Raw genomic sequence first — 23,758 nt, 5'->3', positions numbered from 1 at the left:
CTCCGGGCCAAAAAGCCAATGAAAAATACTACAGGCGTGTGGATATGCTATCATGCAGGCCACCTGCAGCAGGCTAGTGAAATGTTGTTACAAAAGTTGGCCAGACAGACTTGTGCAGAATTCAACATCAATTCCATGTTGTTTGGCATTTCCTGTGAAGTCATAGAAAGTGTCACAAATTGTGGACCGGTGTAACGTTAAAATCTTGGCAAGGTGCCGAAAAAAAAACACACCTTGTTTTACGGATCTGCCCTTTGCGTTTAGAGATCAGGCGCAGCAACTTTATCTAGCCCTGATTGCTTGCCCTCTTTCACCCACATCTCTGAATCACCATTAAATTAATTGATATGCTGCCCTCTGGCTCTCTACCAGCAATCTTAAAACTCAATTGTCTTAAAACTTAAGTCTTAAAAAACATAGGGTCCATTTTGTTCAAATATCAAGACAATAGAAAATGATATAACTTGTGTACATCGTGGAACATACTCTTATGCGTGGCTGTGCGTAGTAAGCTGTTGTACGCAGATAACCTCGCAGAGATCGCTAATAAGTAATATGGATGCGTAGAGTAGCCTTGTATGCTTGTGTATTAGTATGATTAGTCGCTAAGTAACAAGTGTAGTTGAATGTTCCACAATGTACACAAATTAAATAATTTTTTATAGCCCATAAATAAGGATGATGGTATATATCACGTTTAAGTCACATTATTGATACACTGCTCTGGACCACCTCTGTAGATATTATAATTTGCAATCAATTGACACAATCTGCTTCAAACCAGATGGCAAAACCTGGGACTGCAGCTGGTCTTGTGGTTTGTTTTTGCGTTTGATTAAACATGGTTACCCAACCAGGATACAAACATACCCTCCTTGGGGAAAGCACAGGAAGTGGTCTTTTAATGTCTCGTCTCAAGATGAGAGTAATGTCATGTTGGATTTTGCAGTGCACATTCAAATCAGCAGTGATCAGTGCATATACACTGCTGTGCTGCCATCCTACAGACAAATTACCCTTCTATGTGTGTGTATACGTACGCCATGCCCATGCAGGATAAGGTTAGCGTGCAATTAGAATCTGCCACCTGCAAAATCCACGGGGTAAAACAGACCAGTTTGCTAAAGTGGTCAGCTGGTTTGAGTCATCAATCAGTTTTCTAAAAGCGAATACATAAAATCACCTATGTGACCCATGGGTGCCGCCATACCAAGACCACCAAGTAATCAGGTAGCGTCCCACAATAGGCAAATTTAAGGATAAAAACTTTCACACAAATATCATTGAATTTCCTAATAATTCACTTAGCTGTATTATATTACACATTGAGAAAGAAAAGAAAATCTGATCACAAGTGCCACCTTTCCATTGACATGTACAGAAAGACCACCCGCTGTGCCAAATGTCAGGAACCATCTGGTCATATGGGTATTATATAATCGCTTTTATAAAATTGCCTTAGCTCACTGTAAATTGACTACTCAACATTATGTTGTGAATTGTCACTGCTAGAGTCTAGTAACCCCTCACAATCAGAACACTCAGAGGATGGAAAGGATGAATTGCCTGAATGACAAGAGCTATCATTGTCACTATCTGACAGATCACTTAGCACCATTGAGCTATCGCTATCTGAGTCACTGTCATTGTTACTGTTATCTGATAACACATTGAGGGCGCTTGTTGAAATGGACCCTAATTCATTGCACATACGTTCCTTGATATTGTCCCTTACTGCAACTAGTTTTTGACGTTCTTCAACAAGTAGCTTAACAATTTGCCTCATGTATTTATGACAGTACAACTTACGGCCACAAAATATCTGCGGTCCTTTTGATCCTCTACGTTTGTCATATTCAGTTGTATCTGATGATTTCTTACATGTAGGTAAATGCACTGACCTTTGAACTCTCTTATATGATCTATGGATTGATCTGAATGGGATATCATAACTGAATGGATCACTTTTGAAAGTTTCGCTCTTGCCGTACGGAGAAAAATACACTTGCTTAAGGTTAGAGGAAGGTTGTAAAGACTGGACAATGTTTTCAAGAGTTAAACCTGGGCACCAGTCCAGTACCAGTGTCTCCAATGATGGATGATCTGGTAAAATCTCCAGATCTTTGGCCGTTAGAAAATTGGAGTGAATGGAAAACAAAATTGACAACTGTTGGGAGTGCTTCACAAGTAACTGTCCAAAATCTAGAGGTGTTGGTTTACCGAGTATCACGCAAGTTTCCAAGATTAAAACACTCAGATTCGGCAGATTTTTGAAGAAGTCTTTACGAATAGCATCAATTTCTTCCTGACGGAAGCTAATTGTATGTAAATGTAGTTTCTTGAGATCCTTCAACTGCGACAACTTGACAAGAAATTGGTCTAGTCCACTTTGGCCATCTTCCGACAAACCTCTGATATACAGAGAAGTCAAGTTTGGTAGTTCTTCCGACTTCAAAGCGCTAAATAAGTTCTTGTCATTGCGCTCCCAATCTAACACATGACCACACAGTGAAAAGTCTATACTGAGATGGGTGAGACAACGTGGCAGGTGAACTACATTCAGTTGGTTGCCATAACAACAGGGAAGATGGAGACTCTTAAGGTTAGGGCATCTTGAAGATAAGAAATGTAGCAATTGGCGATTATGAAAGGCGGTCTTGTAGAATTGCAAAGTTTGACCGATCTTGTTGGTATCCATATAGTGAATTAGCTTCTCAGTCTTCGAGCCAAAATTTAATCCCCACTCCATACAACGCCATAAGATTTTAGCCTTGGCTAAATTATGCCACTTCTTGCAGACTCTGAAATAAATGAAATCAGCAAAATTGTTAGTTGTTCAGATCTGTTAAATAGAATGAGGGTGTAATCATTCTCCCTAAAAGCAGAAAGTCCTGTCTCTAGAACAAAACAACACTAATGCCCAAAAGTCTATTTTTAGTACAATATATTACCCCAAAACAGCGCTCAAAATCTAGGGTCCTTAAGGGCAATTTTCCCCCGAAAATGACAAAATTAAATTATGGGGATGATTTTTAATAGAAAGTAGCCCCTGAAAGGAAACTATTTTGAGGCTTTTGGCCCAAAGTAAATGGATATTTAGGGTATTTAGCCCACACAATCCTGAAAGTAGCCCCCAAAAGTTAAATTACAGGGTCCATGTTTTTCAAAAGTACCTCCCAAAATAAAATAAAAAAAGGATTTTGAGGCCTGCCCCAATATATTCCCTTACCTGAATAGTTGGGTACATATTTTTGCTTTTAAATGATTGTTACAGGTGTGAAGATGAAGAATTTTATGGGCACCCTTGGGCATTCAGATATATCCAGGGTCAAAGTTTACACAGGGGTCAAAATTCAAAATTGTTTCAATGTACATGTAGTACTTGCTTGTATACTATTCAGACACCTAATATCTGGAACTTTCGGATACCTTCAGTTATGTGGCAACTAGAGCACTAGCATTCTATCCTGTATAATTGCAGGAACTGTCCTGATACCTCTTCTTTTTGCTATGGTATACATCCATCCATGCATGGTAACACACATACCCATTGAGAGAGACAGACAGACACACACACCGATGTGTAATCGCCATCAAACATGGACACTGTTTAGGACTGCACACATGGACGTCCAAATCCGTACTCATCGACAAACCGTGGACGTTTTTTGCCATTTTTTGTGTGTATTTTTGTGGTTATGGAATTTAACCTACTGTAGTAACTGTGGATGTGTGTATATCTTATATAACAAAAGAGGACATATTTTGCAAATATGTTATAAAATACATGCATTTGCGATCGTTTGCAGACCTCCACTAACTGGGCCGGTCAACCATTGCCACATGGTCCACAGTTGGAATGCAGAGAGTGTGTGTGTGTCCTTGATTGAAAGCGATTACATACACACCCCCACACAAATAATACCCCCACACACAATGGTAGCTGTACTAAAAAGATTTAGTCACATGTTGACAATGTAACTTACTGAACAATCACTCGAAGTTTGTGATAAATTTCCAGAAAAGAGAAGATATGGAGTAAGATTTCATCAGGCAAAGTGTTGATATTGATAGACTCTGTCACAGGTAAATCATTGGTACTGCTAGCCTCTTGCACAAATGGCACCTCCACTTCATGACTGCAGCAGCCGTCTATGCTGCAGCACAGTTCTGATACAGATGCCATGTTGACAGTAAGTACATGTACACTTTGAATTCACCTGTAGATTAAAAATGACAAAGAATAAGAATAACTGGATATTAATATGAACAAAGCAGCAATGGAATAACGTTGTACAGGGTTCAGTCTCATTTTTAACATTTTGATACAATCCCAAAACTACTTGATCAATTCTCTTGTTTTAAAGTTTAAAGCACAGACAGATTAGTTAAATACATCAAGTAAGAGGGTTTTTGTTGCTATTATGTACATGATCAGTTTCACTTACATGTAGAAATACAGTAATTTATGAAATTTACAGCCCCAAAAAGTTTTATTTTTCTACATACATTTTTGTAGGCTTTTGATTGTTTTATGCAACAATTTGTGTTTGACAACTTTGATATGGATTTGGGAGATGGCCAAATCAGGAGGTCACATATTAACAACATTAGTAAAACATGTTCTAGAAATATTGGTGTCTTAAACAAACTTAAACTTTTTTTACCAAAAACAAGCCTGTATCAGTTGTATTGTACGCTAATCTTACCATATTTAAGCTACGGTATAATATTGTGGGGTTCTGCTAATAAGTATAATTTAAACAGACTTGTGAAGCTCCAGAAAAGAGCAGTAAGAATTATAAATAATAGTTCGTATCTTTGCCACACCAAACCATTGGTCGAAAAGTACAATTTACTTAATATATGCCATCTGTATAATAAAGAACTGGGTATATTTATGTACAAATATCATAAGGGTCTATTACCAAGTTCATTTGACAACTTGTTCATAAACATGAAGTCTATTCACAATTATAATACCAGAAAGAAAGAGAATTATCAAACTGACATCCATAAAGTCACTGATGTTTTAACACTTGGTCCTAGGCTGTGGAATAGTTTGCCAAGTGAAATTAAAGAAGCTAAACTGGTAAATGAATTCAAAAATAGTATGTTAAGGTATCTAAAAGATAACAAATAATGTCACAATTCATATTGTGCTGAATCTATGTTATTCACTATATATTTGATACTACACTACTGCTATAATATTTGCCTACTTAAAATTGTATTATGGTAAATTAAAATGGGTTCTTATAATTCATATTGTGCTGACTCTATGTTATTCACTATACTACTTGATACTATACTGCTGCTAAAATATTTGTTTGCTTAAAATTGTATTACGGTAAATTAAGGGATCCAAAATGAGCGTTTATTGCGTTTCGACAGTATTTTTTGTGGGACATGAGAGCACCTCAGACCTATCGAATTGCATTCTGAATACGAAGCATGTCTTCCTGATATCAAATAATTTTCATTTTTTTTAAATCACAATATAATACAAATTTTATGACAAATTAAAAAAATTTGATATTTTTCAAATTTTTGATATATAACAGTCCTCAAGTAAATTATATAAATCTAATGATATATTCTTAAAGTGTATGTAGCAGGAGGAAAAGCCGACGATCAATTGAAAATTTTGACCTTTCATATTGAAGATATGGATTTTTCCCAAAAAGACCTAATTTTTTTTTTTGGTGTTTTGGGAAAAAAATCCATATCTTTAATATGTAAGGTCAAAATTTTCAATTGATCGTCGGCTTTTCATCCCACCTACATACAATTTAAGGTCATGTTTTTTGAGGTGGGACCCAATTGTGTCACATCTTGCAATTTGTCAAAAATCAACTCCTTTTTTGTATTTCTGATTATATTTCAAAGAGTTTTCACCTAAACTATGTAAAGTTATACATTTTTAGAAAGCATATATTGTCAGGATTACAAATCTGTAAAGTTTGAATGGATATACAGGGTGTGCCAAAAAATATACAGGGTGATTCCAATGAAAAGTACCAAAAAATAACATTTCTTTACCACTCCAATATTTCTACATAGTATATTAAATTGGAAAATGAACTTGATATTTGGAATGTATGCAATTAGCCCTTTCATTAAATATATAGTTTGCACCATATTTGTTAAGCCCATTGTGTTATACAAGGTATTAAAAAAGTTGTATTTAAATTGCTTAATTTAATGTAAAAGGGTCATTAATTGTAGCATTTGTAATCAAATGCACTTTGAATTTGGAAAATATATTCAAAATAGTTTAAAGAATTGCTATAATATCACATTTAAATATTCAATTCCCATAAAGGGTGTTCCAAAAATCAATATAAAGTAATTTGTAACAATGGTACATAGGCATATATACATGCATAATTCTAAAGCCTACATCAACAAACTATTTAACAATAACCAGAGATCAATATGTCATCAGATTAATCCTTTGACTGTAATAATCTCCTTTGAGAAGACATATTTATAGATTTTTCAAAGATAAAACAATTTAAAAGTCCATCTATTTATGAAAACCTATCCTATATCCTGAATTCTATTGAATTGCATGACACACATGTTCCACTGCATTAATTAAAAGCTCGTTAAATCCTTAATTACTAAAGTTTATTAAGATAAACTATTAAGCAATTATAGTTTGAAAGTTAAAAAATAAGATAAAACTATGAAACTGCATTTTTACTTCTACTAGGCACCAAAGTGCATGAATTTTATTAATGCACACCAACTTCCCATTGGATTTACATAGAGCTCCTCCGCCTTCGCTCCTCCACTTCCGCACCACCCCTGACTAATTAACTTAATTAAGCTGTAGTAATTAATTAATACATTTATTTAATTGTATTTGTTATTAATTCATTAGATTAATAATTTATCTTCAAAATAAGACCAAAACCATTTGTTCATGATGAATTTTAGCAAAAATATAGGAATAAGAAGACAAAATGATCTAGCAAAATGTGACAGCACCACCTTTTTTAGGGTCCCAGTATAAAAAACATGACCTTAAGTATAAATCATCAGATTTATAAAGTTTACTTCAAGTACTGTTAAATATCAAAAATATCAATTTTTAATGATTTGCCATAAAATGTGTATTAAATTGCGAATTTCAAAAAATCAAAATTATTTGATATCGAATGACATTCTTCATATTCAGAATGCAATTCGATATGTCTGATGTGCTCTAATGTCCCAAAATAAATACTGTCCAAACGTTCATACCCCAGCCCTTAAGATGGGTTCTTATAATTCATATTGTGCTGACTCTATGTTATTCACTATACTACTTGTTACTATACTACTGCTAAAATATTTGTTTGCTTAAAATTGTATTATGGTAAATTAAGATGGGTTCTTTGTTTATTTATTTATGTCTATGTGTATATTCGTTGTTTTGATTAAATTATAATTATTTGTTAATTAAAAGGTGGTACATCGTTATCAGGCCTCGGCTTTGTGATGTACCTACCTTCATCAAATCTTGTTAATTCACAATAATTGTATATAATAATGCTATAATGTTTGTAATGAGATTGATTGATGAAAATAAAGATTGATTGATGATCAACTGAAAAAAAAAAAAAAAAAAATTTGTATTTTGATAAATTTCATGAACACACATGAATTAGAGATAGAAGAAGGGATCAAGCGCTTTAGTTCTATGGCAGCATATCACTTTTTAACAGTGTTCAGCTTGATAAGTGAAAGAAGGTAACATACAGGATTAGCTAATGGTGCAGTGCAGTATGGTAAATGCTGCCCTCTTGAGCTAAAGCCCTGGTCCCCTAACCTCAAATTCAAATTTCAAAATAATTCATATGAGCCAATCCATGTCAACTCCAGGGATGTGCACCGCAGCACCTTTTCAATTTTTTTCTTTTTCTGTGTGGTGGTAGATATTGATGAGAAAGTAAAATCCTGTGAAAATTTGAGCTTCATACTCTATTTTGTTTTCCGTGGCATCAATTTGAAATTTTTAGGGGCCAGCGTAAAAATGTGTCACAACGCTGAATCAAATTCCCACCCACTGCGTAAGTGTGTATTAAAGTATGGAGATGTGGACGTGTGTGTAGTCATGCTATATATCTGGTTCCATACAGCAATACGCAGTATTGCTGTCTGGTTAGCAGGTACGAATAATTCCGTGTGAATTGAGACGTCGGAGCAGGTCAAACGCAGAGGACTAGCCTACATCCCGTATCCTACTATCACTCAAACAAGCAAATCTCTTCACGAATTCACTCACCTTGCGATCCTACATCATCAGTTGAAACAAACATCTAAGTTTCCAAAAACAACTTTGTCATTCCTCAAAACTACAAGTATAAAGTAACTTCATTAATCAAAAATTGAAATCCTATTATTACCCGTTATTGAAAATTATGACGATTTATGACGATTTATGTCAACCAAGAGAACGCACGAGTCGAGTTCAGTTGACCAAAATGGTGCCTCCTGGTCACCTCAGATATGACGTCAGTATCAAGCTGCTTATTAAATATTCATGAAACCGACCACGTGGTCACAATCGGTGGATCGGATTGGTTGAAATCAACGCCACGTTTTTGGGTCAGAGATATGCATATTCAAGTATGAAAACTGCAATGCGGATAAAGTATCATCACCGGGACTGAGAAATGCAACATTTTTGATGTTTGTACCGGGGAATTTCAGACACAGAGACTCTGCGGAGATTTCTACAAATTCGTCCAAAGGTAACCAAAGGTAGACATGTCCACATTGCTTATTATAGAGGGCGACATTCAATCCAAAAAGTTGTGTCCACAGTAGCTCACAGTCAATGGCTTAACTGTGTAATCCCCATAGGAAAAGTACAAAATTTGAAATTTGGACACCAGAAACTTGACGACAGTCTAAAAAGTGCTGGTACTTTATCCTTGATACAGAAGTCAGCATGCAGTTAAAGTTAGATTTCATAAAATAAAATCGCCTTTGTGTAAAATGGATCATTGTGGTAAAAAATGGTGCATTACATGCTTTTTTGTACAGTAAGTCAGTGTAAGGCATTGTCAATGATGGGCGCAGAATTAAGTGCAGTTTTTTTAAAACAGACATTTGCCCATAACTTCGCTAATTTTTTACCTACAGACATGGTTGACCCCTCATTTTTAAAGTTAAATAATCACCTTTTTAAACAAAATAATTTCAATGTGAAATATCCTACTTGAAAATTTTGTGAACATGCCTACCAAGCAAAGGGTTGGGGATCGCATTTTTAACTATCACTAAATGTTTCGGAATTGAGGTCGGCTAAAAAGTAGACCGTTTCGGGGACTGTAATTGGTGTAGATGTCACATTTTGAATAGTGACCGATAAGTGACCAATTTGACGTTCAGCACAAACAAGTGTTTATCCTATTCCTAGGCTTAGTCAGGGACAGGGTGGTCATGCTAGTGTCCCTACGTTAGGGACAGGCATAAAAATTTCAAATTAATTCTATTAACATGAATTGTTGTTCATTGGAAGAGAGAACTTCTCAGAAACAATTTGACACCAAAACCAATCTTCTACTCTATTGCTAAGTGAAGTTATGATGAAATTACTGTCGGAACATTGGGCCATTTTCTCTGATAAGACTTACCATAGGAGTGTGCATGGGGGGACTTGATAATTTTTGTGCCCCCCTGTCAATTTTTTGTTTTCACTGTAATTTAATCTAATTTTTGTTGAATATTATGTATGTTATCATTTTCAACACATCTGTGAAATTTTGTATGAAAATTCAAATTTTAAGGTGGTAAAAAAGTGATTTTTGTGCTAATTTTGGTCAAATTTTGCCATTTTCCGGCCATTTTGGGCCTATTTTAGGCAAAAACAATGATTTTTCCCAAGCGATAACAAAAAAGTGCTTTCTCCCAGCAAATAAGTAAACTGGAATTATTATGTGAAAAGGATGAAAGTTTTGTCAAACCATGTTTCCATTTTGTCAGAAGATGAATTTTGGGTCAAAATAGAATTTTTTCCCAAAATGCCCTTTTTGACCCCTTTTTGACCAAAACGGTGATTTTCCCCAAGGCATATCTCACAGAAAAAAATATTCAAAAGTGAAGTCAATGTTGCATTTTGCTTCCTAAGGCATTGAATCTGTTGTCAATGCAAACTAGAGCATCTGAAACAGATTAATTTTGGTTTTATCCATCATTTTCTCCAAAAATGGTGTTTTCAGTGGCACAAAATGGCACAGATTTACATAGGGCTTTATTATCAAGTAAAATAAATAGCGCCCTCACTCAGATGTGCCTGTCCCTACCTACGTAAGAGCGAAGGTTCTACAACTTGATTGAGAACAAGTCCTCAAACGCTCGAAAATTGCAGTAACTAAAACTGCCTGTCGACTCCTTTATACGGAACTATTATGCTAACACTCCAAGATTCATGTGTTGTTAAATACTGTTTATTTTATTACCGGTATTTATTTTTTTAAGCTTACCTTGTAAATTTTTGGTCTACAGTTTCTGCAAGCAAGCTTTCACTAAATCAGTCAAAGTATGCCTTATTTCTTCACATAGAATACTCATAGGAATTGCATGCGGTAGTTCAACCATCGTTAAATACTAGAAACTGTAAATTTATTGCTCTAAATTGGTTACAATAACTGAAAAATGGCACTGAAAAGTGATAACTATCAGTGCCTTTGTGTCCATAACGGTGGTATACATGCTAAAAATAACCCGGGGTCGACCGGCTGCAAATACCGGTGACACATGACCGGTCACATGACCCCGTGGCAAAAATTGTCAACAACAAAATGTCTCTGTGGAAAGTTGTTGTTTCTTCTGGTTTGGTTCTGGTTCTTGTTCTACACTTCTCAACGCTTCCTACGAAAGCAGGTATTAAAAGAAAAGTAATGTGCGCAGAACGTCCAGATGCTTATAGTTGTTTCGAGCTTTGCTTTGGTCCACAGCCTCATCCCCCCACTTTTCTCAAAAAAAGTTGAGATTATTATATCACTGGAAACCTCTGGCTACATAATGTTTATGTACGAAATATTTCTTGCAGATTAATTCGTTTAGCAAAGATATTGTGAAATTTGAATTTCGTTCTGGTGCACCAGAACGAAATTACAACGTATTGTCTATGGAGCAGTGTAATACACATAATCATGCATAACTCGCAAACGCAATATCGGAATCAACTGAAATTTTGGGAATATGCTTTTTTCGTGGATATGTACTGAAAAATGTCATAAAAAGAGGATGCTAGGATCACGAAATACTCCTTTAATACTTCTCTCTTGAATGCTTTATTTAGTGGTTTCTTTTGTCTGCATGTATGATGTACCCGGGGCATGTACCATACGACCACAGAGGAGTAAGATAAAACAGAGCGCGTACCACCAGTCAAAGTCCCCGTATTGTATGCTACCAGTTCTCGTGATATTCATGAGGGCCGATTGTTCGATCGTGCCGTGTCTAACAATCACGCCAGCGCTGCGTGCCTTCGTGTATACGCGATAGAGCATTGCGTGCTTTCGCGATTACGCGATATACCGTGAAAATAGGCGGTAATTGCCTAGCAGTTTCGCCTGGCGCATTTCATGGAACAATCGGCCCTCATTATCGGATGAGGCGGAGACTTTGACTGGTGGTACGTGCTCTGTTTTATCTTACTCCTCTGTGCGTACCACTAATCATATCAATTGACCTTTTCGGTAAATCCCATAAGCCTTCGCGAGTACACCTAAGAACTTGTCATTCTGCGTCCACGCCGCTCGCGCCGATGCGCACATCGCTTATCGAACATCGCTACTGGCTGCGCATTGCAAGTCGGCGTGACGTCAAATGACGAGTTCTCAGGTGTACTCGCAAAGGGTTATGGGATTTACCGAAAAGGTCAATTTATGGACAAATGACATAAAATGTGTGACCTTTTGTAAGACTATCAATTCATACACTCAGCATGCTCAGCTTTTCATGCATAGTTGATTGCATATTTTGGAATTTTCCGTTCACACCACTTTTATCATGTTAAAAAACAATGTTTCTGTCCATAGATTTTGCTCATACATTGTATTTAGGCTATATATATATAAATGAAATTAAAATAGTTTCCCGTCACTTTTTTATCAGTGAAATATGAGGTCATGATTTCATTATTCATTATTATATTGTCAAAACTTTCATTTACATGGCTATATTACCTATATTGTTGATGAAAGACCATCTCAAAACAGGTATTAATGCTTCTCATTACAGACATTTTGCAACAGATTAAGAAAAGATTTGAATTTGTTTATATTAAAATGAAAAGAAATTTGCAATTTTTGTAATAACTAAACACTTGATAAGGTAATCCTTAAATTTCCATTATTTTCCACATCCCCTACAACTAAGAAAAATGGCTGATTTTTATGATCAGCAGGGGATGTCAGACATTTCAGTTTTGATTATTTCCATCTCAATTTTCAGATAATTGACTTTTTTATGAAAATAATGAAAGTTTTGGTCAAATTGAAAAGGTGATGCAGGCGCCGGCGGGTGACGGGAAACTAATAATTTCATTACATAGGCCTTACACCTGGAAGTAGATAAATATATGTACTAACAAGACATATGTGTTTCAGAAAAAGACATATATATACCTTCATCAAAATAAATGATTGGTTAAAAAAGCCAAAACTTTTGACCGCAAAATTTTTCAACTTCTGAAAATAGTAGTAGCTAGTACAAACAAAATTCAAAATTTTTATTACTGTTTATCTGTTGTTTGAATCGTCTACATGTTCATCAGGTCCAGGGAAAGCTAGCAAGGATCAAGAATTCAAGTATAAATTGGATCCATCATGGCCTAAAAATCAGTCAATATTTACAGGACAAGTGTATTGTGTAGGGGTGGATGACAAAAATGGAGACATTTATGTTGGTCAGGTAAGGATCAAACTTCAAGCTCAGTTGTTGTGTATACCATTTTCACCTTGGTGTGGCAGTGACAGTCAGCGCGCATTTCATTGGGCGCAGCTTCAAAATCGCTAGAGCGTTCGCTTGAGTCAAAGCGATAGTGTACACACCGACACGCCTGCGCTTGAAGACGCCACATAGACGCCCAACAGCTGCCACAACACATCATATGTGACATGATCGAGGGGATTCAAGGGGAATGAGTCATATGTCGACCCTGGTCGAAAATGAGTTTTACATTATGTTTCTAAAGAGGACATTTAGAGCTTTCAGAATCTGAAAACCCCAAGTTGATACGACTTTTCTTTGCGAAGTTACATTACTTTATCAATTGCTGAAAACAATAGAAAACAAAAGATTTTAACACTCTCTTTGCCAATATCTCAAAATCAATGTTAGCGACATCCGACTCATTCCCCTTGATCGTGTCACATTATCACATATATGTTTTAAAAGAAATGAGGTACATTCTAGCGGTACCTCTTTTCTTATCATAAATAACGTACCACTTGTCTTGAGTCACTGACATTCCAGTGTAGTAACTGGATTCCTTGCCCTTATAATATACATAACTTTTGTTACCAGTGTGTTATTATTTTTTGAGAAAAATGCAAAAATAGTCGCAAATTTATCAAGGGGTGTAGTACCACCTTAATATTAAGGGCTGTTGCTATTATATGAGTCAGGGTTGTTTGAAGGAATTTTTATAAGGTGTACAAATTGGAGCCTGATTATTCTATTTCACAGTTTGTCTGGTATCCCGCAAGTGTCATACGAGATGATTAAAAAAAGACTATCCTCAATTCATTGATAACCGGTGATGGATAGAGGATAGCTACCAGCGGAAGTAAACAAAGCCGATCACGGACTGGTCTAGCCCCAAAAAAGTTGCACAAATGACACAAAGTGTTAAAACACTCCTAAAAATTAGGCAAGCCACTGTCTCAAGACTGAATCACATGTAGGACAAATATGATGCTTCAGTATAATTTGCATTATTATTAAATATTATTGTATCATACAGACATATCGTAATTTGAATATGCATATTTTTATACCATATCTTCAGAGAGGTACAGATGGACAGCCAGTGATTGTGTTTGGAACTACAGGGGAGCTGAAGAGAGTCTTCAAAAATGATAGTAGTCCCATCAGTAAAATACATGGCATGAGAATGCATTATAATGAAACAGACAAATCTTCTAGAATATGGCTGACTGACTTGGGTGATGGTAATTGCAATGTTTATTTAGGGAACAAACCAAAAGTTTGATGATGTCCTATAAACAAAAAAATCCTATCTGTAATGTAAGTGTGACATATTGAAAATTCCAACCCAAAAAGATCTCATTATTACTTTTTTACAAATGTAATTGTACTTTTGTACCCCATCCCCTGTAATGAACATATAGGGTATAATCTTCTTCCACGGTAAACCAAACAGCTTCCGTGGTAAACCTTATAGCGCCATCACTTGATGAAAGTACGTTATTAGTAGGCGTGAGTTAAAAGCTATCTGGTCGCATGTCATAAGTTGGGTACAATTTCCATTACATGGTCAAAAATGACAAAAAATTTATTTTTGGATATGTTGTATATATTGACGACCTCTAATAATCAACACCATTTTAAACCTTAACACATACTTAATTTTTGAGATAATGCTTAATTATTAATTAATTACTACACAGGTGTCTATGTAAATCTCAAATTTCAAATGCGTTTTTCTCAAATCAGACCTCAATTACAAAAATGACTCTAAAATTTTTATTTTATGCAAGAATGTCATCAGATTTGGAGGATATGTTCTCAATACTTCAATGATTCAAATGAACTATTTGAAATAATTGTACGTATGTTAATTACATTGTGAAGGTCAACAACCTTTTTACGAGTAATTAGCAAAACGGTTAATCTATTATTGAGGAAATGAATATCAAGAAGAGAAATCTACATTAGCATGTTGCTAAAAATACTGAAATTCAACTAGGATTTCATTAAAAATGAAAATAAAAATGGAACATAATACCCTTTAAGGTGGTACTACACCCTTGATAAATTTGTGACTATTTTTGCATTTTTCTCAAAAATTAATAACAAACTGGGTAACAAAAGTTATGTATATTATAGGGGCAAGGAATCCAGTTACTAGTATGGAATTTCAGTGACTCAAGACAAGCGGTACATTATTTATGATAAGAAAAGAGGTACAGCTAGAATGTAGGCCTACCTCATTTCTTAACATATATAATGAACCACATGTCTTGAATCACTGAAATTTCAGTGAGGTAATTGGATTCCTTGCCCCTATAATATATACATAACTTTTTTTTACTAGTGAGTAGCAATTTTGTGAGAAAAATGCAAAATTAGTCACAAAATTTATCACGGGGTGAAGTGCCACCTTAAGTAGTCAGTAATTGTTTTAGTTGTACAAATTCAACATTCAAAGCTGTCAATACATCATATCCTCACTAGATTTGAAAAAGTAACCAGTAGTTTTGACATGCTGACCTGTGAATTGTCACATAGGTCCTATTGCACACTACCGCATCCGCCTGCTCCACATCCGCCTGCTCCTCCACCCCTGGCATTTTTCATTTCAACTGATGTGATTTTTTTACTGAATAATGTATAATTATATATGCTTCAGTAGACTGAAAGAGTATAAAATTAGGCTTAAAATGAGGTATCAACCACTGCTGTATGATACGGGGTTACGGAAAGCCAATCAAATTTGTATCACAATTTTCAGAAAAGTGTAATCCCTCCACCCTTTTTGCATACCCAACTTATGACATGCGACCATCTGGGCTAGAACTATTGCGACTGTAGGGGTGAGCTTGCCTACAGGTAATAAAAAATAGGCCTACTCGTGGCGGTTATAGTACACGTCTAGTTTAGGGCAACGGGGGTGGCAAGGAGGGTAGGCCTACTACGGGGATGTGCGACAGATTCGGGGTGCATTTTGGTTTATTGATGGCCCTCCGATGAATTTCATGAAAATGTGGTTTAAGAAAGATTGTTTTTATTTATTTATTTTTAAATTAATTTGTTTCCCAAATTTTTATCGGAAAGGGTGCCATTTTTTTTTATTGCTACCATGGCGTGCGATAATAAATAGGCCTATTAATATAATTTTTAAATGCTATTTTATTATTTTGTTATTAGCCTAATTGAAAATCTAAAATAGTATAAAATCGTATATGATGCCTTAAATTAAAGTTTAAAACGTTCTTCCAATATTAATAACTATTATTAAATAATTCCTAACATCTCGGACAACACGCCCCCCCCCAACACACCCCCACACCCCCACCCCTCACACCCCTAACCACATGCCAAGTCTTGGCGAAAGTCTACCTTGCACATTGTGCACGCGCACGTGCACATCCAGCATTGTCCCGCTTAAATACACTACCCTATTACGAGCAATGGAATAGCCCGTCAATCATGCACAGTGGTTGCTCCTGGAAGGAAGATTATACCCGATGTGACGCGGTTGCTCATGGAAGACAAGAAGGATTATACCCCTTTTCGTAATGAAAGGACTTTAGTTTATAGGATGTCATCCAACTTATGGGTTGTTCCATTGCACTTTATGACTTAAATATTGGGAGAGAGAGAGAGAGAGAAATGGAGGGGGGGGGGTAGGGGGGTGGAGGGAAAGAGGTGATCAGATTGGGAGTTTGAAGAGAGAGCACTAAAAGGGAAGTGAAAGGTAGATAGACAGGAGAAGGAAAGTGAGAAAGAGATGGGAATACAAATAACACAAGGTGAGCCAGAGTAAAGAAGATGTTGGGGGGGGTTGAGGAAAGGAGAGTATAAAAAACTCTTTTTGGTGTGAATTGTTATGAATAATCAAAGCATATCCTGATGCACTATTTAAGAATCCCCCCTCCTATCCTGAAAAGTGATGGGGGACCTCTGTAGACATTACGTTTACCCATCTATTCAATGTTGCTAATCCCTCAGGTTGCAGGGTTGGGATCGAAATTACACAATGTTACAAAACGATACACGCCCCCACCCTTGGGGTGCACCAACTGGATAATCCATAAATCCCAGCTTACTATCCCCATAAAGTACTTGAATAGAGCATAAGAACATATATTTTGTTGTTTTACAGATTTGTCAGGGCATACTGTGAAGAGATTTTCTCCCACCGGCAAATTGGAGCTGGTGTTAGGAACCCCAAATCAAGCAGGTACTGCACTCAAACCAAACTATCAGTTTGATCAAGTGGCAGATTTAGCTATCAGTGACAATGGTGAAGTTTACGTGGTTGATGGCGATGGCGGCGTGAATAATAGGCTATTGAAGTTAGATAAAGGTAAGCACACTCCCGGGGGTGGGGGCACTTAACACCAATGATTATATAGGTATGCTCCTTCAGTGAAGTGTACGTGGTTGATGGCGATGGTGGCATGAATAATAGGCTATTGAAATTAGATAAAGGTAAGAACACTCCCGGGGGTGGGGGCACTTAATGCAAATGATTATATAGGCATGCTCCATCAGTGGCGATGGCATACACAGGTTTTTCGAAACCGAGGGGGTGGCACAAACTTGTTAATGTACTGACGGAATTATTTTTGTCAACAAAATGTTGACCCCAATTTCTGTGTGTCTGGTTCTAAACCTTGCATGCGGTTCTCAATGTATTTTCATGCGTATGTTTGTGTGTCTGGGTGTGAGGTTTAAAGCAAATCTGACTGAACTGCAAAATAAAAGACTGCAAGTTTCTCATATCGATTGTTTGATATTGTTTTCTCCTCCAGATTTTCATTTGAAGTGGCATATTGGCAGCATTGGGAATTCATCTAGTCAGTTTCATATTCCACACAGTGTAGAGTTAGATTCCTTTGGCAGGGTATGGGTTGCTGATAGAATGAATGGAAGAATACAGGCATTTGATGTAGACAATGGAACATTTCTTGGACAGTGGACATCTTGTTTCCAAGATGGACAACCATATTCTGTCAGGTATGCACTGATTTATTTCAGAGGTGTATCAGTCAGGGGGGTCAAGTTGCCCTCCCCCTTGACCCTTGACTAAAAAAACTGGCACAAAAGGCTCTAAATATCAGAACAAATGATACCAGGACAAAGTTGATGAATAGTTGTAATGGTCACAACTAGTAATTTTGGCCCATTTTACTTTTTAGCACTAAAATATGGTTAAAACTAGTTAATAACAAGAAGAGGAAATGTTTATGTCCATACCGCACTACTTTTTTATTGAGTCTGGAGGGCCCTGTGGACAAAATTGGGGTCAACAATCCACAGTCAAACAATAATTTGGGCCTGTCAACAGGACAATTTTAAAATGTTGCCCCACCCAATGGCTTAGTGGTCCCTGTACACCCTGATTTATTTATTGTACATTTGGCAAAAGATGCACAGAAAAGTCCAAGAGTGCTGGAAGGGCACTCAATTAAAAGGAAGCCCTACATAATAAAACAAATCAAAATAAACTAAAAAGAGGAAAAAGACAAACCAGACATACTGAAATAGAGGGAAGGGGAGCAAGCAAAGAGGTAATCATGGAGTGCTTGACTGCAGCCCCGAGACTGCAGCCTTGAAGGCAAGGTGACACATGACCATGACCCATTCTACAACTTGGGTCCATGATGGAAGAATTAGAAACTTCTTTGACAAAGTGTAAGGTGGCTGAAAGGTGGATAGAGAGCATTGGAATGGTTACATCTGGAATTGCAATAACAGTGAAATGCAAAAACATTAGAAGCAGAAGAAAAGCCTTTGAATAGAATTTTGAAAACATAGCACATGGAAAAGGGATCACGACCTCAAGAGAGGGAAGATTGGTTTGGGAAAGGAAATGGTCATGATCCAGATTCCAGGATAATACCCCCTATTGGTGGGCCCGTTTTAAATGCATTTTTACATTAGGGTGGCTGGCATTTTCTCTTAAGTTTTGGCGCCCTACGCGCCTTAGTTCAGGCAATGAATAATTTGTCTTGAGTCTGTGTAGGTGGAAGGGGGGGGTCATAAAATTTTTCGACCAGCGATAGGGGGGTCATAAAAATTGACTCGGTCACCAACATATTTGGGATGCCCCACCCTTCCGAAGAAAATGCCAGCCCCCTTATTTGCGATGTCCTGGATCCAGCAGATCGAGGACGTCCACAGTCGGAGGTGTGTCCTCGTTTGTAATGTGTGTATCCCCCCTCCCCTCCCCCCCACACAAGTAGCAGTGTTCAACAACAAAACTGTACCCATTTTTACATATGGAAAAGTTTTCCTATGAAAGTCTCTTTAAATAAATTATACTCGACTCCAGTGTGTGCACGCTGTGTGTACAGAGGCGTTCGAGGTCAATGCACAATGCATACATTACCACACAGCACACTAAGCAGGGCTGTACGGAAGAGGGTATGGTTTTTCCTACTGTACGACGGCATTTTGTAACCAATCAGATTCCTTTTTACAGAGTAGAATCTGGCAAAGTATTTTTAGGAAATATCGTGTGACCCAAGTCAATCGGACTGACTATTATCAAGTGAGGGCCGTCTATAGCACGCTACTTTAATAACACGGGGTGCATGTCAGTGTATTTCGCAGTAAATTGAGTGAGATTTTGGGAGTACCTTGCGGTGTTTAGTGCTCCTGTACGACGAGGTCTTTCATCCGATTTCCTTGAAAATCGGGGAAAGTAGAGTTTAATATATATACATGAGGCAATTAAAGGCCCATTCAGTGATTTGCTCATCCGGACGATCGTAAAAATCATCAAAATTCAGATTTTGGTACCTTTGTAATTGGCATAGATGTGCTAACATAGCCTGCTAGTGGTTCGGTCGAAAGCCGTATTTTAAACAAAATAAAGCATTTACATGAATCTGGACTTTTGATACTGACAGTACAAAAGTCCGACTCGAGATCGAAAAGAAGCTCACTCTCCACCATACCAACACGCTGCTATGCGTATTGTTTCTACTACTTATTACATCAGTAGCTACTATTTTAAACAAAATACACAATTTTAACTGTTTTTCATATTTGAATTGCCTGTTAGTTTCATAGTTTGCCTCGGTAACGTTTAATTGCTTATTTTGTTTTCTACTACAAAAATTAAGCGCCTGTTTTAAATCAATTTAGACTCTACTTCCCCGTGTTAGAAACACTGGACTAGGAAGTTTTTCCAGTCGATTGGTGAAGACTGTACTGAAAATCTCGATTTTCTCGAGTCGATCTGAGTTGAAGTAGAAAACCTTTCTAAAACTTCTGTTTTTGACTAATTTGTCGATGTATTCAGGGGAAAAGTGGTTTAATGAAATTCGGTAGACTTATTCTTTATTTCTAAGCAACTCTGACAAATTTCTATTTTTTTTAATGTTCCTGTGAAATCACTGAAAGGGCCTTTAAGAGTGAGCCAAAAAATAAAAGACTTTCCCTTTATAATAATTGAAGTTGAAAGTGAAAAAAGACACTTTTCTCCCATTGCTTAACTGTGGGACCCCTTTTATTTGAGCAAAAGAGATTACTTTTCCATATGTTTGTGGTACAAACTCTACTTATTCTCAAATAAAAGTTAATGCTCAAGGGAGTTGTACAAAAGTATGCCTTCATTTTTGTAGATATATTTTATTTGACTATTGCAAATAGCAAACATCTGTCAAACCAGATTTCTTCCTTTTCTCTGTTTAATTTCCCCTTATAAATCTTCTTTTTCAGCCTATTCCACTCCACTATAGGAGGAAGGCCTCTTCATCAATTTTCACCTCACTCTATCCTGATCTGCTCTCTGCCAAGCAATGTCACCATATGCAGTGTCCAATCTTTTATTTTGTGTGTCCACCTGTTATCATACCTCCTGGCTAGGTGTATGTCCACCTTCATTTCGTTGACTTTATGGTCACAATAATTTCTTTCTCAGATCAGTATTTGTCACTCTGTGTTTCTTTGTGATCCTATCGTTATCCTTTCCATCGCCCTCTCTATCAACCACAGTTTTTTTCTAGATGTTTGGTGGTCGTCCATGTTTCAACCTCATGCGAGAGGACAGGTATGATGCATTGGTCAAATACTGTCTCTTCAGGGAGATACATTAAGAAGAATGGTGTCTCAAAAGATATAATTCACTGTTCCAAACTTCACCCAACCTAAAGTTTGTTCAGCTTATATATGGCAAAAAAATAAGACCCATAGCACCGTGTATTAATTGATATTGAATTGTGTGCGTTGGCTAATGCGTGACTGGTGCAAGCGTATGTGAATTTACGCAAGCGTTAGTTGGGACTTAATTGATTAATGTATCTTCTTTTAATTTCCTCTAAAATCTTTTCAAATTCAATCTAAAATTAGTCTCAAATAATTTGTTTTTTTTTTTTTTTTTGTCTTATTACAGGTTAAGTGCAGACAAGTCACATTTTGTTGTCGCACAACTCAACCAAGACAAGATTCTCCTAATAGAGGCACCACAAAAATCAGGAGATATTGGAGATTGTAATGTCAAAGGTCAAATAGAAGTGACAAAAGGAAGCAAACCTCATTTAGTAGCAGTTAGCCAATCAGAGGGAGCCATATATGCAGCAGAACTTGGAAGTCATACATGTCAGAAATTTGTCAGAAAATTGATCATACCTTCTGGCTAGGTGATTGTCCACCTTCATTTTTTTGACTTTATGGTTGTAATACCCTGCACTTCCAATTTCTTTCTTAGACCAGTATTTATTACTCTGTTATCATACCTCCTGGCTAGGTGTATGCAGAGCTGCCAACTCCCTCTTTTCGCAGGAGACTCCCTACTTTTAAACCTTCAGAACCCTTAATTTTTGGTCATCTTCCTGAAAAGGAAATGGTTTTGTCCATTAAGATGTACACATTTTGACAAATCTCCCTGATTGCAACAGGAAATCTCCCTTTTTTCAAGATTCAAATGTTGGCAGCTGGTGTATGTCCATCTTCATTTCTTTGACTTTATGGTCACAATAATTTCTTTCTCAGATCAGTATTTGTCACTCTGTGTTTCTTTGTGATTCCTATCATTATCCTTTCCATCACCCTCTCTATCACCCACAGTCTTTTATCTAGACGTTTGGTGGTCGTCCATGTTTCAACCCCATACGAGAGGACAGGTGTGATGCATTGGTCCCGTACCAGCCTCTTCAGGGAGATACATGAGGAAGGTGTCTCAAAAGATATAATTCACTATAAACTTCACCCAACCTTAAGTTTGTTCAGCTTATATAAGGCAAAAAAATAAGACCCATTGCACCGTTTATTGATATAGAATTGTGTGTGTGCAGTTGAGTGCAGTGCTTACGCTCATTGTGCATTGCCTAATGCGTGACTGGTGCAAGCGTATGTGAATTTATTCAAGTGTCAGTTGGGACTTTATCATGTTTATTGATGTGCGTATTAACAAAAGCTGAATAATTTTCGCCTATTATAATACAAACAAACTTTAGCTGGATTCTTCTTTTAGTTTCCTCTTCAGTTTCATTGTTGAATTCTTTTCAAATTCAAACCAAAAATAGCCTCAAATATTTTTTTTCTTGTTTTTTGTCTTATTACAGGTTAAGTGCAGACAAGTCGCATTTTGTCGTCGCTCAACTGAACCAAGACAAAATTCTCCTGGTAGAGGCACCACAAAAATCAGGAGATATTGGAGATTGTAATGTCAAAGGTCAAATAGAAGTGACAAAAGGAAGCAAACCTCATTTAGTAGCAGTTAGCCAATCAGAGGGAACCATATATGCAGCAGAACTTGGAAGTCATACATGTCAGAAATTTGTGCCTGTTAATGCAGGATGTATGCTATATTGCAATCAATTAATACTCTCATCAGGAATGATAGCATTAATGGTCAATTGGTAATTCATCACTGTTGCTATCAGCAGTAGATAGCATTAAGGGTATATGAGGTATTGTTGGTCGAAGCAGCCAAAAAAGTTGATTTTCATTATCTGAATCAATATATTATTGAAAAATAACACTTTGGTGTTTTTGCAAAAGTTCATTCTACAAATCATATACTTTGAAAACTTGCTTAATTTATTGTTGTTAATGAGTTATGTACGGTTTACAAAAGTGTTGTTGTTTCAGCCCTCTTTACAACATAACTCAAGAACCACAGAACCTACAAAAGTATATCTGTGATATTTGAATTCTTCTACATGCTCGCTATAAATTGAGCAATGCAATTTTTGCTAAAGCTCACTACCATTCACAAGATGCTGTGAACTACTTTTTTTTTCTGCTGCTTCGACCAACAATACATCATTTAACCTTAATGGTCCATAATTATGTAATTCATCACTTTTGCTATCAGCAGTAGATGATAGCATTATATATCCATAGATTTTTTTATCAGAATTGTAATCATTAGATTGTAGTTGAATGTTACAGAGGCAGTTCCATACTATTGCTATTATGATATTATCAGTAGATAGCAGACTATGTACGGGTATTTTCTTTTTATATCACATTATTTTTTACACTGACCATTATTATAAATTGCACATTTTATTTGTCAAAATGTGCCAGATGAGGGCAGATTATTATAGAAATAAAGGGTTATGCTGTTTCCTTTATACCCAAATAATGTTTCCTTTATACCCAAATACTGCAGAGGACACATTATTTGGGCACATAAATGACATGGCCTTTCTTTCTATCAATTAACCACTCCAACAATTAGGTCATTAGGTCATTAACACATGCGTATCATTGAAAAATTGTAAGGGTAACCTTGTGTAATGCACTGCATAGATGCATTCAGGTCATTATAATTTCAAATTTTGGACACTCGCACAATGCACAGTGACATGCCAGGAATTTTTTA

At 36.5% G+C, this 23,758-nt stretch overlaps 2 protein-coding genes across 3 annotated transcripts; one reads left to right on the top strand and one right to left on the bottom strand.

The window, feature by feature from the left end:
- Positions 1-1,053: 1,053 nt before the first annotated feature.
- On the bottom strand, positions 1,054-10,698 carry LOC140155746 (uncharacterized). The gene is made up of 3 exons (XM_072178696.1): positions 10,482-10,698; positions 3,987-4,220; positions 1,054-2,801 (listed from the first exon to the last, which is right to left on the bottom strand). Exons 2-3 carry the CDS (start codon positions 4,184-4,186, stop codon positions 1,478-1,480), a joined length of 1,524 nt encoding a protein of 507 aa, XP_072034797.1. The 5' UTR covers positions 4,187-4,220; positions 10,482-10,698; the 3' UTR covers positions 1,054-1,477.
- A 55-nt stretch (positions 10,699-10,753) lies between these two features.
- LOC140155747 (NHL repeat-containing protein 3-like) lies at positions 10,754-23,758 on the top strand. 2 transcript variants are annotated; one of them, XM_072178698.1, is made up of 7 exons: positions 10,754-10,881; positions 12,782-12,918; positions 14,018-14,180; positions 17,078-17,281; positions 17,730-17,934; positions 21,320-21,566; positions 22,491-22,629. In XM_072178698.1, exons 1-6 carry the CDS (start codon positions 10,800-10,802, stop codon positions 21,564-21,566), a joined length of 1,038 nt encoding a protein of 345 aa, XP_072034799.1. In that variant the 5' UTR covers positions 10,754-10,799; the 3' UTR covers positions 22,491-22,629. The 2 variants fall into 2 exon arrangements, with proteins under 2 accessions (XP_072034799.1, XP_072034798.1); XM_072178697.1 differs by lacking the exon at positions 21,320-21,566 and having other exon boundaries at positions 22,491-23,758.

This window comes from Amphiura filiformis, chromosome 6 (genome assembly GCF_039555335.1).
Source record: "Amphiura filiformis chromosome 6, Afil_fr2py, whole genome shotgun sequence".
NCBI lineage: Eukaryota > Metazoa > Echinodermata > Ophiuroidea > Amphilepidida > Amphiuridae > Amphiura > Amphiura filiformis.
This window is presented reverse-complemented; position numbering and strand designations above follow the sequence as displayed.

What these genes read in the sequence shown, in the direction of transcription:
- LOC140155747 (XM_072178697.1), top strand. Translation starts at nt 10,800, where the DNA reads ATGTCTCTGTGGAAAGTTGTTGTTTCTTCTGGTTTGGTTCTGGTTCTT. An exon ending in GCTGACTGACTTGGGTGATG is followed by an intron (nt 14,181 to 17,077) that starts GTAATTGCAATG and finishes GTTGTTTTACAG; the next exon opens with ATTTGTCAGGGCATACTGTG. An exon ending in GCTATTGAAGTTAGATAAAG is followed by an intron (nt 17,282 to 17,729) that starts GTAAGCACACTC and finishes TTTCTCCTCCAG; the next exon opens with ATTTTCATTTGAAGTGGCAT.
- LOC140155746 (XM_072178696.1), bottom strand. Translation starts at nt 4,186, where the DNA reads ATGGCATCTGTATCAGAACTGTGCTGCAGCATAGACGGCTGCTGCAGT. An exon ending in AAACTTCGAGTGATTGTTCA is followed by an intron (nt 2,802 to 3,986) that starts GTAAGTTACATT and finishes CATTTATTTCAG; the next exon opens with AGTCTGCAAGAAGTGGCATA.